General features: G+C 31.5%; 1 protein-coding gene across 1 annotated transcript; it reads right to left on the reverse strand.

Moving 5' to 3' along the window:
* Positions 1 to 1,131: 1,131 nt before the first annotated feature.
* On the reverse strand, positions 1,132 to 6,204 carry LOC114316168 (putative serine/threonine-protein kinase WNK9). Its single transcript, XM_082872843.1, has 8 exons — positions 5,652 to 6,204; positions 4,907 to 5,413; positions 4,794 to 4,831; positions 4,400 to 4,627; positions 3,463 to 3,683; positions 3,097 to 3,254; positions 2,561 to 2,999; positions 1,132 to 2,352 (listed from the first exon to the last, which is right to left on the reverse strand). Exons 2-8 carry the CDS (start codon positions 4,979 to 4,981, stop codon positions 1,343 to 1,345), a joined length of 2,169 nt encoding a protein of 722 aa, XP_082728969.1. The 5' UTR covers positions 4,982 to 5,413; positions 5,652 to 6,204; the 3' UTR covers positions 1,132 to 1,342.
* Between the last annotated feature and the right edge of the window lie 6,866 nt (positions 6,205 to 13,070).

A 13,070-nucleotide genomic window follows, 5' to 3' on the forward strand; every position in this document is an offset into this window, starting at 1 on the left:
TTTGGTTCAGTTCGTCATTGAACTGGACTATATTGTTAGGCTTGTGAGGGTTCATCACGGGTCCCGTTTTGAAAATTTGAATCGTCAATGTGTAGAACTCGTCGAGTATTATAAGCCTGTGAAAAATCACGTTGATCGGATATCGATAGCTATCTGATCAAATCAGTTTTGTATAAAAAAAATGGACGGTGAATAAATTAACGGTTGATAAAAAAACTATTTTGATCACATAGTTATCGATATCCGATCAACGTGATTTTTTACAGCCATATGGTGCTCGACGAGTTTTACATATTAAACGATTCAAATTTTTAAAATGAGACCCGTGGTGAGCTCTCACGGACCCAATAGTACGGTCTAGTCCGATGATGGACTAGAGCAAAGCCAGGCCCAAATGTTAATACTTTATGCTTGCTTATTTATATCTTGAACATGAATGGCTTAAATATCTCACCTAAAATTAGGCAAGAAGAAAAAAAGGGAACTTGGACCTTGATAATATTATTTGTAGTTGGGTCCATTATCTATCAATTGTACCTTCCATAATTCCATACCACCAAGTGGGTTGAAAATTTTTGCCCTTTTGAGAATCTCATTAGAATAATGCTCTATATAAATGAATAAATTTTACAAATAAAAAAAATACTAAGTAATATGTCATGTAAGAAAATTTTATAATATTTATTAATTTATATAACATCATTCTTCTCATAAAGTTGAGAGTGTTAGGCATAAGGGTTTATTAGTTTGACGATGACGACGACAAAAAATATATATATATATATAGTGAAACTTTAGGCAGGAATCCAAACCATGGATGATGGGGGGGCCTACTCTATTGTCAAATTTCTTTTTTCCAATATATTTTTAGCTGCACAATTATATGTCAAAATTTTCAACACAATATTCAAAACACGTGGACGGAGATTTAAAGGGGAAAAACAGGCTATTAAGTGGTCTAAAACCATTTCTTTTCTTTTCTTTTTTTTCCCCCCCTTTTAATCTGAAACCTCTTGTTTGACCAGCCAAAACTGACATTTCTGATAGTTCATTTTATCCCAGCCATCTACATTTTTGAAAAATGCATCTCTTCTTTCTATCTAAAGCATCCAATGGAGGAGAAGAGGAAGATTTGGGAAAGCTCATTTTACTATAATGTTAGTGAGCAATGTACATTCACTCTTTTCAACCTAATAACTAAGCTGATTTTGACTAGGACTTGAGCCTCTACAAGCTGTAAAAACCTCAAATATGTATATGCTCTTCATCACAAGAAGTCTATATCCATCTCCTTATTTTTTGGTATACTGATAAAGAATCTCCCATATAACTACGGAAAATTCTAGAAATCTACTGCACCAACCGGAAGAGAAGTAGCCCGGTGAAGCGAGTGTGGAAGCAATTCCCCTGCATAGAAACTCTTTGCAGTGACCATTCGCTCCGGGCTACAAGACCCATAAGCTGAATCAAAGTTGTGAGCACTTCGGTCTGAACATTTCTTCTTGGCATCAACAACAGGAAAATACAGAGTGTGATGCTTCCCGGCGGTGAAAGATTTCAGTAAAGCCTCATTCTTCGCTTCCTTTGAGGGGGTTGAAACCGATCCACTATCGCTCTTCTGTTCTCTTTTATCGGAATTGAGAGTTGAACGTGAAGATTTTAATACCAGTCCCAATTGTTGATCACGGAGTTCTCCCAATTGCATTTGGTACTTGGCCTTGAGCCACCTCAATTCATGCCTTACCTCATTTGCATAGTCCTCATTTGTTGAAAGAGAGTTCCTTGCATTGGACTTACTCTTCTTGTCCATGCTAATCGCGCTCTCATGCATTTCTAAGTTTGAATGATCATCGTGTTCATCGTCGGAGTGGATTTCCCGGGACCCTTCGGAGCTTAGCTCAGGTCCATCGTGTTGACCCCAAATATCGGTGTACTGCATTCCATCAGATTGACTAGATGCTCCTGGTGCACCTTCTGTAACACATTGTTCAGACTCATCAAACTGGTACGTGATCTCTTCAAAGCGGCCATGTACAGATGCACATCCATGTTGAGAACACGGAAGAACGTGCAGGTTCTTGGAGCTTGGAACGTTGGTGGATAGGTAGTCCATAAGAGAACCATTGGGAGCACAATTGGGACAAAAGTTCAAATTTGTGTAACCGGGACTTTCTTCTATGTCTAATCCTCTCTTCCACTCGGGTACCAAAGAAGCAATCTCACCGTCTATCATATCTGCTATCTTGGTCACATCCTGGTCAGAAATAGCCAGCTCAGCTACCATTTCAGTAGCAACGCTTAATGCTGTGTCCGTCTCAATGTCAAAATGGAAGTAGATATTTCGAAAAAGGCCTGCAAAGAGAAATCCAATGCTCAATTGGTCTCAATCCACATTTGACAGTTCAACATGGAAAGGAAGTGAAGCTAAAAATAATTGAACACGACAACAATACATACACAATCCCCCCCCCCCCCCCCCCCCTTCCTAAAAAAGCACACAGAATGTAGTGTAGTGAAATTTTAGCGTTTGTAGCATTACTGGAAATAATATTCGACAAACCTTCTTTATCTGCAATTCTGAGCCTCAAAAAGATGCCATCATCTTCTCTCCTCCTCCCATTGATGGTTATGTCAACATTTGCCAAATGTAGATCATGTTGACTAGTGAAGGAGTCAATTTCATTTTGTTCAAACTCAACTGGATGGTAATCCAAGTCATTCTGAGGTTCATACCCATTACAATTGGAGTAACCATTGATTAAGGAGCTGTAGCTATGATGATTTCCTAAAAGAGATTGTCTTAAAAGAGGGCCTACTTCATTGAAATCTTTGTAATACCCTATTGGCCTCAAATCAGATCCAAACTCGTCAATTTGGAGAAAAGGATCCGTCAGAAGATCCTTAGCAGATAGCCTGCGTGACACTGTCGCCAAGCATTTCTCAACAAATTGTCGAACCTCAGGGTCCCTGACTTTGTACAAGGCATCTGGTTTTTTGCCCTATGTAAAAATTATATAAAGTTAATGGGTGATTAGCAAGACAGAAAATTGAATATCAAAAGGGAAAAATTGAGAGCTCGAGAGCTTGAGGTCCTACAGAGATAACTTTCTTGTAGATCTGAGCAGGGTGAGTGCATTCACTATATGGGTATTCAAAAGTGACCATTTCCAAGATGCACATCCCAAATGAATATATATCAACTAATTCATTGTATTCCTCAGCATAAACCTCCGGTGCCATGAACTCTGGCGTTCCTGAGATGAACCAAGACAAACACTCCTAAATCAATTCAAGAGAAATCATGAATATTTGATTACCACCATTCAATTTAAATTTAGATTCTGATGAACAAATTTGTGTGCGGTGAAGTAACGGATAAATGAAATCTCAATTAAATTTGTAATGCTAGCTATAATGAAATTTGATCATTTGATACAGCAGTCTTGAATGGTTCCGACTCACCAACACAGCGGGCTGCATGGGATTTACGGAGGATTGCAGCAAGGCCGAGATCGCCAATCTTGACTTCCCCCTGGTGCCCATTGATAAAAATGTTGTCACACTTCAGATCTCTATGGATTATCGGGGGGTCACAGCTATGGAGATAGAGAAGGCCTTTCAAGATCTGTCTACACCAGTGCTTCACTGCTCTAATGTTAACTCTCTTGTGTTTTAGCCTATACCTATCCAAATAATTGAAAATGAGAAATTACCCACATCAGAAAATCAAAACATGCAAAAACTTGGACGAGGAAATCAAAGAACTACAAGGTTAGCAGCCTATATCTACCCTATAATTTAGCCTATACCTACTCAAACAAATGAAAATGAGAATAATCTAGATGAGCAAATCAAAGAACATGAAGATTATATGGATCCTACAATTTGTCCTATATCTACCCAACCAATTAAAAATGAGAATTACCCACATCAGAACATCAAAAGATGAAAAGACCCAAATAAGCAAATCAAAGAACTTGAAGATTAGAAGACTGTATGGATCCTATAATTTACCCTATACCTACCCAAACGATCGAAAATGAAAATTACTTACCCACATCAGAACATCAAAAAGCAAATACCCAGATGAGCAAATCAAAGAACTTGAAGATTATATTAGTACATGGATCCTCTAATTTCCCCTGTATCTACCCAAACAATTGAAAATGAGAATTATCCACGTCAAAACATCAAGAAATTCAAAGACTACGATGAGCAAATCAAAGAAGTTGAAGATAAGAAGAGTATATGCAGCCTCCAATTTCTCCTGTATCCAACCAAACCATTGAAAATGAGAATTACCCGATCAAAACATCAAAAAAACAAAAAAAAACAAAGACGCGTATGAGAAGATTAAGGAACTTGAAGATTAGAACAGTACGGAGACTAATTTACTTACTGTCTGAGAGTGCCAGAGGTGAACATCTCAGTCACAAAGTTGATGTTCCTGTTGGCAGTATCTACCCAAGAAGTGTAGAACTTCATGATGTTGTTGTGTTTTAAGGTCTTGAGCAGATGAATTTCACGATACAACCTCTCAAGATCTTCAGGCCTTTGCAGGAAATCATAAAGCCTTACCTGATTCCAGGCTACTTCAATCCCTTCATACTCATCAAAAGCTCTATAACTGCAAAAACAACAAACCAGAAAAGAAAAAAGAAACCATGAAATGGCAAGGTATGTAGGAAAATGTACCAATTAAGAGAGGGAAAACAAAAAAAAAAATCACACTGCCAGAAAAAGTTCAAATTCTGCAGAAATTTGAAAAGGGTATGCAGAAAGAAGATTCATACACTGTCTTTGAAGCTCCTTTACCAAGAATTTCACTGTACTGCAAAAAATAAAAACAGAAAGTGAATCAGAGAAAGAGAAAGCAAGAACCAAAAGTAAAGAAAACAAGGCATACCCTTCCATATCTTCCAGTAGGATCAACTTCAACAAACTCAGAGTACTCTGGTTCATGGGCAGAAACACCATTCATTCCTTAATTTCTATGAATAGTTGAATCTTTTGTGTTGGAATCTTCTCAATCAGGAATGTTTTGTCTTTGATTTTGAAGGAAAGTAGGGAGAGAAGATCAGGTGGTCATCCCAAATTAATAGAAGAAATTGAGAGTGAAAATGTCATAGTGAAAAATGTAGTTTGCGAAGAAGAAGAGACTTCGGTCAGTCCATCAAAAGGACAAGGGTTTCCCAACAACTCATTCATCATCAGAGACAACGAGGCAAAAAGATTTCTTCAAGGCTATGGACTAATCTTAGCCCAAACACAAATCAAGACAAAACACCCTCTCTCTTTCCTCCTTTTTCTCTGTCTTTGTGTCGTCTTTCTCTCTTTCATCACGAGCTGTAAAACACCTCTCTCTCTCTCTCTCTCTCTCTCTCTCTCTCTCTCTCTCCTCTGCAATGAAAGTCTGAAACAGGCCTGTAACAGTTTGCTAGAGCCAACTAACATTATTGGGTAAGGTTAGAAATCTAAAAATTTTATTAAATATCTCGTATAAATGTAAAATTTCCATATTATAGTTCTCTTATGTGAGTCGAGATATTTGATAAAATTTTTAGTATGTAAGAAAGATAATTGATTTTTAAGCTCAAGTTATTTACCGTCAGCAAATAAAACAGTGCCACGTTAGCTAATTCATTGATTACCTAGAAAATTACTTTGTTCTGTCTTTGCCCTATTTCTCTCACTTACTCATCTCAACTATGGAACCCCCGCCTCTTCTAGGTTTGGGGGCTGCTGCGCATGGTGCAACAGCTACCCTCCTCTTTTCCCGTAGCAACACCTCTTCTGCAACCCTTTACTCAGTAAAACCCATCTCTCTCATACTGCTACCAAGATTAAATTTCTCCTCTGGCGTATGTGAATCTTAGGATGAGAGATTTGCTTTTGTTGTCCATTAATATATATACTTTGATCTGCCATATAGAAACAAATTGGTAGAGGCAGACTGTTTCTTGTTATCAAATATCCAAAAGACAATCGAAATCATGCCCTCCTCAATTGAAGTTTCACATTCCAACAACCACCACAAAAACAGAGCATCGTAAAATTTCTGTATCGGAAAGGGTTGTGGCGGTGGTTGATAGCGAGGGTTGTGAGTGTGTTTGTGTTTTGCGGTACCCAACGTGAGGGGAAGGGATAGCAAAACCATTATTTGATTACGTGGCAATTTTATATTGGTTTACTGTAAAATTGAAGTTCACGGTGCGTCCGTGTACAACTTAATCCCTTTATTTTCAGTATAAGTATATATGTTATTGTTTAAAGTAAATTACAAATTTCCATAAAATAAAACAAAAAAGGCTAAATTATAAAGGACGAAGCACTAAGGTCAAGTTTGGCATATATAAAATAATTTATTTTTTTATCTTTTTATTGTTTTTTATCACATTATCTCTTTATTTTTTTGTACTTCTTTTCGTAAAAAGACAAAAAATACACTTATTTAGGTCATTCCAAACAACTCCTAAATCTCAAAATATGATATTATGTGCCATTTTGGGAACTATCATAAAAAGTCATGTTTTTTTATCATTTTTCAAAAGCGTAAGTGGCCAAAAACACAACAAAATTGGTTTGGGAAGGGCAAAAAATGCAATTGTGAAATTACAAATTAGGGCCTATGACAAAAAAATAAAAAAATAAATTTTTTATGTTGGGTAAAAATATTTTGGTCATTTTAATTTGATTTGACACTATAAATAAATATTAAACTAAAAAGCAAAAATTCAATTTTTTATCAACTTCCTAAATTATTTTCCAAAAAATTTAAAAGCTTGGTAAAAAGCCAACAGTCAACTTTTTACCAACTTCTCAAAAATCCTAAGAATTGTTTAATTCTTCATTTTTTTTTTATAAATCTAAAGGTCTTATTAAAATAAAAATTATATAAAAGGGTAGTCACTTATATATGTAAGTTTAATTTTTTAGGGATAAAAGTGAGTTTATGTAAATGTAAAATTACATATTTAGGTAATCTGCACTATAGAGGTTTTGGATTTTTCTTCCTTTTAGAATAAATCTCACATTACAAATAAAAATATATCACTCTAATGTAATATTCTAATAATGTAACACATTAAAAAACTATTTGGTGAATTTTTTTCAAACATAACAATATAACATTCCAAAAAAATTCATTAGTGTACTTTTTTCAAACGTAACATTCCAATATAACACACAGAAAAAGTTTTTTGTATACTTTTCTCAAATGTAACACTTCAATGTAATTTCAAAGGTACCACTTCAAAGGTAACACACAAAAATAATAAAAAATTCATTAATATACTTCTTTTTTTTTCCTCTAAACATAACACTCACAATTTAAAATTATATATTTGTTCAAAACTTACTAAGGAATTTTTGTACTCCTTTCGAAATGATTTGAAACATCTCACATCCATTTTTTGGAGTGCTACATTGTAGTGTTATAATTGAAAAAAGTATACTGATGAGTTTTTTTGTGTGTTACATTCAAGTATTACAGTAAGGAGTTTTTTTGAAATATTATATTAGAGTATTACGTTTGAGAAAAATACATTACAATTTTTTTTTAAAAATATTGCATTGGAGTGTTACGTTTGAGTGTTACAATCTGAAATTATACATTTGCCCAAAGTTTATTAAAAGATTTTTGTACTCATTTTGAAATGTTTAAAGAATCTCACATTCTTTTGTGATGTTTGAACGATCCAATATTTTAAGTCGTTTTTATATTCCTTTTGAAATATTTTTCAAATAAAAAAGATTTCCATATAAAAATTCATCCAAAATTTGATTAACATAAATTGTGTACCTTACCTTTCAAACACACACACACACACAAAGAAGAACAAGAAGAAGAAGAAGAAGAAAAAAAAATAATAATAATAGAAATAAGGGTATAACCGTAAATCTAATTTCCAAATAATATATTAAATCTATCATTCCAAAACCAATGAGACTAATTGGTCTATAAGAAAATCTTTAGGACTAAATGGATTATCATTCTTTAAAATGGGATTTATAGGTAAATTTTTCGATTATAAATACATTCTTAAAATTAACTAAAATACAAATTATTCCAATAATTTGGAAAACTTCAAATACTCCATTGTCAAATTTTTTATCTCATAGAATTAATTGAAAAAATATTTTTTTTAACCGTTCTATTATATAACAACAAAATTACTTGAATTATAAATTGAATGAACTTGATAATTTATTAATAAAAGAAATTATTTGAATTGACTTGATAATTTCAAATACACCGTTCTATACACAGATCGCAGATTGAACTTTAAAATTTATAATCTACTTTCGAACCAGCTCTGCTCTGTTATAGTTAATACATATATATTTTTAACTTCTAATAAATATTAAAGTAAAAATGAATGTTAAAAAGATATAAGATATGAAATTTGTTATAAATTAATAACTATATATATGAAAAATATTATATAAAATTAGTTTGTGTTATAAATATGAAAAATATTATACAAATTAGTGTTATATATTATGCAAATGCTTGATAATTAGTTAGAGTAATCTTCAATATGCCGATCCGCTTAAATCCATCTAAATTGCGATTTGTTAATCTGTCAATCCGCCATTCGATTTATACTTGTTTGAGAAATTAGTTATTTTAGTAGGTTATTTTAATTTTTGACTATTTTAGTATACTAAAATTTTTGTGTTTAGAAAATAATTGATTTTTTTTGTAATTGAATGTGATGTTTATGAGAAAAAAATAAAATGATTATGAGTTTGATGTAACATTTTATTTTATTAATTGTTTTAACTTATTATATCTTTTTGTAAATTTTAATAATAAAAAAAAAATCAATAACTCACTTGCCATAAGAACCATAATTTTACTCTTAAATTGTTCTAACAGCAGCGCAAACTCTTTTACCTTCAACCGTCAAACAATAACTTGACATTTATTTTTAGTAAAATTAAAAATTAAAAATTAAAATATATTTAACACTTTTATTTTAAAAACTTGTTATAAAAATTAGTGAAAGAAGGTCCAACAGCAGCTATAGCCGGGGAGATATGGAAGTCCTTGGCAATGATGATGGCCAAAGAGGGTCTCAATCGAATGAAAGTTTGTTTGAAAACAAATCAACGTGTTTGGTTTGAGTTTTTTGGATTAAATTTTTTAATTTTTTGTTTTTCGTATTTTTTGTTTTTAGTTAATATTTTAAAAATTTTAAACATTTTTTTTTATTTTTTTAGATACATCTAAAATGTATCTAAAAAGTGAAAAAATTGTGAAAAAATATTTTAAAAAATTAATAAATACATAAAAATACAAAAAATGTACTAAATTCTTGTATTTAGTGAATTTTTAAAAGATTTTTTTTATAATTTTTTTTACTTTTTAAGTGTATTTATGTTAGGTGTGTCTAAAAAGTAAAAAAATTGTTTAAAATATTAAAAAAAATAATAAAAACAAAAAAAACACGAAAAATAAAAAAGTATAATTTTCTGAAAAGTGTTTTTTAAAAAATAGAAACAAGCAAGCTCAATATTTTTTTTTTGGTTACAAATTTTTAAAAAATTATAAATATAAACAAAAAAATTATAAATTAAAGAAAATACTCCTTACCTTTTTAGTCCCATCCTTTCACTAGTTGTTACAATTTCTTCAGGCCAAATCAATAAAAATAAAAATAAAAAGACCCATCAAAATCCAAATTTATGTCACTGCAGACTATTAAAAAAATAAAAAATAAAAAAGTTGGACTTGACAATTGTTTTTTAGCAATCTTTTGTTGATTTCTTTTTTCATTTGTAGTGATTTTTTTTTTTTAATTCACTTTTACATCCTGACTATTAGACAGACTTGAAAAGTAAAAATATTTTTCTTGGAAAAAATTCATTAAAGACAAAATCAAACTAAAAGAAGATTATTTTTGTTTTTGTTGTTTGTCTATAGTGAATTATTTCAATTTTCTTTTAAATTATTTTTTAAAGTATAAATTTTTGGTCACAATTTAAAAAAAAATAATAATGAAAAAATAAAAAGGGACAATTTTCACTGTTGCCAAATAGATATTGTCCAACCCAGAACTAATTTTTTGGGGTAGAATGATGGAACCTTTATTGTTTGAATAATCTTGACTGAATTTGTGGGTTATGTTAAGCTAATGTGACTAGTTTTGTTCTTTTTAATATTGCCTAATTATTATTATTATTATTATTATTGTGCTCACATTGGACACGAAATCATTATTTGCTAATCTGGTTGTTTTATGCTGCAGGTACCAAAATCTTTATTAAGTCTTGATTCAGTCTTTTGTTCTTCAAAAGATCATATGAATTTTTTTAATTATCTATGTATTAAAGAATTGAGTTCGGCTTCTCCCGTCCGAGCTTTCAGATTGTGTCATGTTGACACATTTTGTAAATTATAAATTTAAATTTAGACGACCCACACACAAAGAGCCAATATTAGATTTGATTAACAAGTCATATTCAATATTAAATGGATTTAAATCTTTAATTCATAAAATAAAAGTGCCTAGTTCATACAATTTAGAGACTAGGATTAACCCCAAAGGTTGGCCTAGTGGTGGAGGTTTGGGACTTAGGAGTTTGCTCCTCTCTAGGTCTCAGGTTCAAAATCTCTTAGGTGCTATTAACTCTTGTGTTGGGTCAATCCATACGGAGGGACGGTGGGATTGGTCCCCCAGGAATGAGTTATCAAAAAAAATTTAGAGACCAGGATTGGAGAGAAGTCACTTAAAAATTTGGATTCATTTTTTTTTCCTATCTCTTGCTTCTGAATTATCAGATATTTTTTTAATTTATTTTAAACTGTTTTTGAATTATAAGATGTAAGCAAAAACACAAAAAAAGAAGAAGCAACTCCATATACAGGTAGCCTAGTTGTTTGCGGAGATGACAAAGAGAGACGAGAGAAACAGATTTGAGATGAAGTTGATATGTGAACCCACCCAAGACTTAACTCTTATAATGTGCAAATCATTAACCGTTAACTCATTAAAAACTTAAGTTAATATAAAATAGATACAATAATGTATACCAAATTATCAAACAAACAAACAAAAAAACTTAATGAAGGATATATTTTTTTTCATAAATTTTGTATGCATATATTTTTCTTCATAAATTTCTATTCAAACTTTGAATTCAAACACAGCTTAAATGAAGGATGCTTTTTACAAGAAAATGAGTATAAAACAAATAAATTTCACTGTTTGATAGATACTCCAAATTTGGTGGTAGTCCAATTTTATATCCTAATCACTCAGCATCAACGTACATGACACTTTCATGGACAAAATGATAGCATATGTAACTGCTTATTAGTCACTTGGTTGCCGAACCCATCAACTAGAAACAACAATTTGGTATAAGATTGCTTCAACTTTTCTTCATGATATATATGAATGAAACACTACTGGTGTCCTAAAGTAACAGTATATATAGGGCCACTTAAACTTTGCTTCGGATGGAAGAGTGGGAACTGATGAGTCACAGTGACAGTAATTAAATTGGAATAATGAAATCATTCACAACTAATATTGACATGTTCATGAAGAACTTTTAAGATGAAGCAAAGCGGATAATGCTTTGAGTCAAAAGAAATAAAATTATTATTACCTAAAAAAAAAAGAAATAAAATTATTGAAAGCAATTATGTTGAGTTGCGTCTTAGTAGGTAGTACTTTCAGATAAGATCGAAATCTAGTTTCTCTTTTATGATTTTATTTATTTTTTTATTATAACAAGACACGTCAACAAAGTATATAATTCAACAGTTTGAATTAAAACTGAAGTAAATGACATTGAAACTAGATATCTTAAAATGATATTCAATAGTTTTGCTTTAATTTTAAATATAGATCATTAAATTACCACAACAATACTATGTTATTGCAGAGAAATCCTAATCCGTTGGGTTGAGTCACGCCTTTAACATGGTGGTATCAGAGTCAACACAAACACATTTTTTTCAAAAAATTTGTGAGTTTGCATTGTTACGAGAATTTAGGCCGCATGACATTGACATGTTCAAGAAAAATAAAAAAGTTACTTAAAAAGTTAAAAAATTAATACTATTTATCAAAAGTTAACAATTACGGCTACACAACTCTCAATCCTAATTTTCTCTTACAAACCAATTTTTACAATTTTTTATTACATATTTTTTCATAAAAAGTCAAAAAGTTAATCCAAATATCTATATTTTCTTCCTCAATTTTTTAGTCCAAAAAGGCAAAAGTACACTTATTTAGGACACTCCAAACAACCTCTTAACGTGGTTTTGGGGGATAGGTTACATTAATGTCAATGGACCTAACATGCATGCGTACACGAGTGAACTGTAAAGGGTCCATGACAGTCCTAAATTTAGGTGCTTCCAATTGTATTATATTTATTTCGTATTTCATTTTAAGGATAAGTTTAGATTTTTTTTTTCATTTTTTTAAATGTGCAGTATGTTTTTTTATACAAATCACGTAAGAAAGTCACCAAAGAATTATAAAAGAGGAATTTTTCCACGAATATGAGCGAAGAGTTTTGAATATTTATAATCTCATATCTCTCATTCTAATTCCATATCTCCTATCTCATCCCATGCGATTTTTATCCATCCTGGTGAAATAACAAATAAGGAAGTGGATTGGCTTCTCCCTCTCTTGCTGCCCCTTTCCCGATCTCAATTATTTCATTAGTATTGTCTCTCTTTTTTAACGTTGTGTTTAGTTAAGGAATTTGAGAAAAAATTTACAAAAGAGAAAAGAAAAAGATATGTAAAATTAGATTGTTGGCTAAAATGTTGGCTTATTTTTCCTACGAAGGAAAATATCATAAATGCGAGCGTGCCAGCAAGGATTGAAAAATCCTTACAGATTAAATTCAAGCCAATTATCAAGCGATTGTGTTGACGGTTCTTTTGCCTCAACGAAGAGGACTTCAAGATTGCCAAGTGTAAAGAAAAGAAAAATTAAAAGAAGAATGGGGAACGGAGAAAGATGATTGAGTGAACAATCAAAGTAATAATTACTTACCTCTACTCCTATGCTTCGAAAAGAAAGTGCATAAAATGC

This window comes from Camellia sinensis, chromosome 6, assembly GCF_055761805.1.
Source record: "Camellia sinensis isolate YWXY chromosome 6, ASM5576180v1, whole genome shotgun sequence".
In the NCBI taxonomy this organism is placed as follows: domain Eukaryota; kingdom Viridiplantae; phylum Streptophyta; class Magnoliopsida; order Ericales; family Theaceae; genus Camellia; species Camellia sinensis.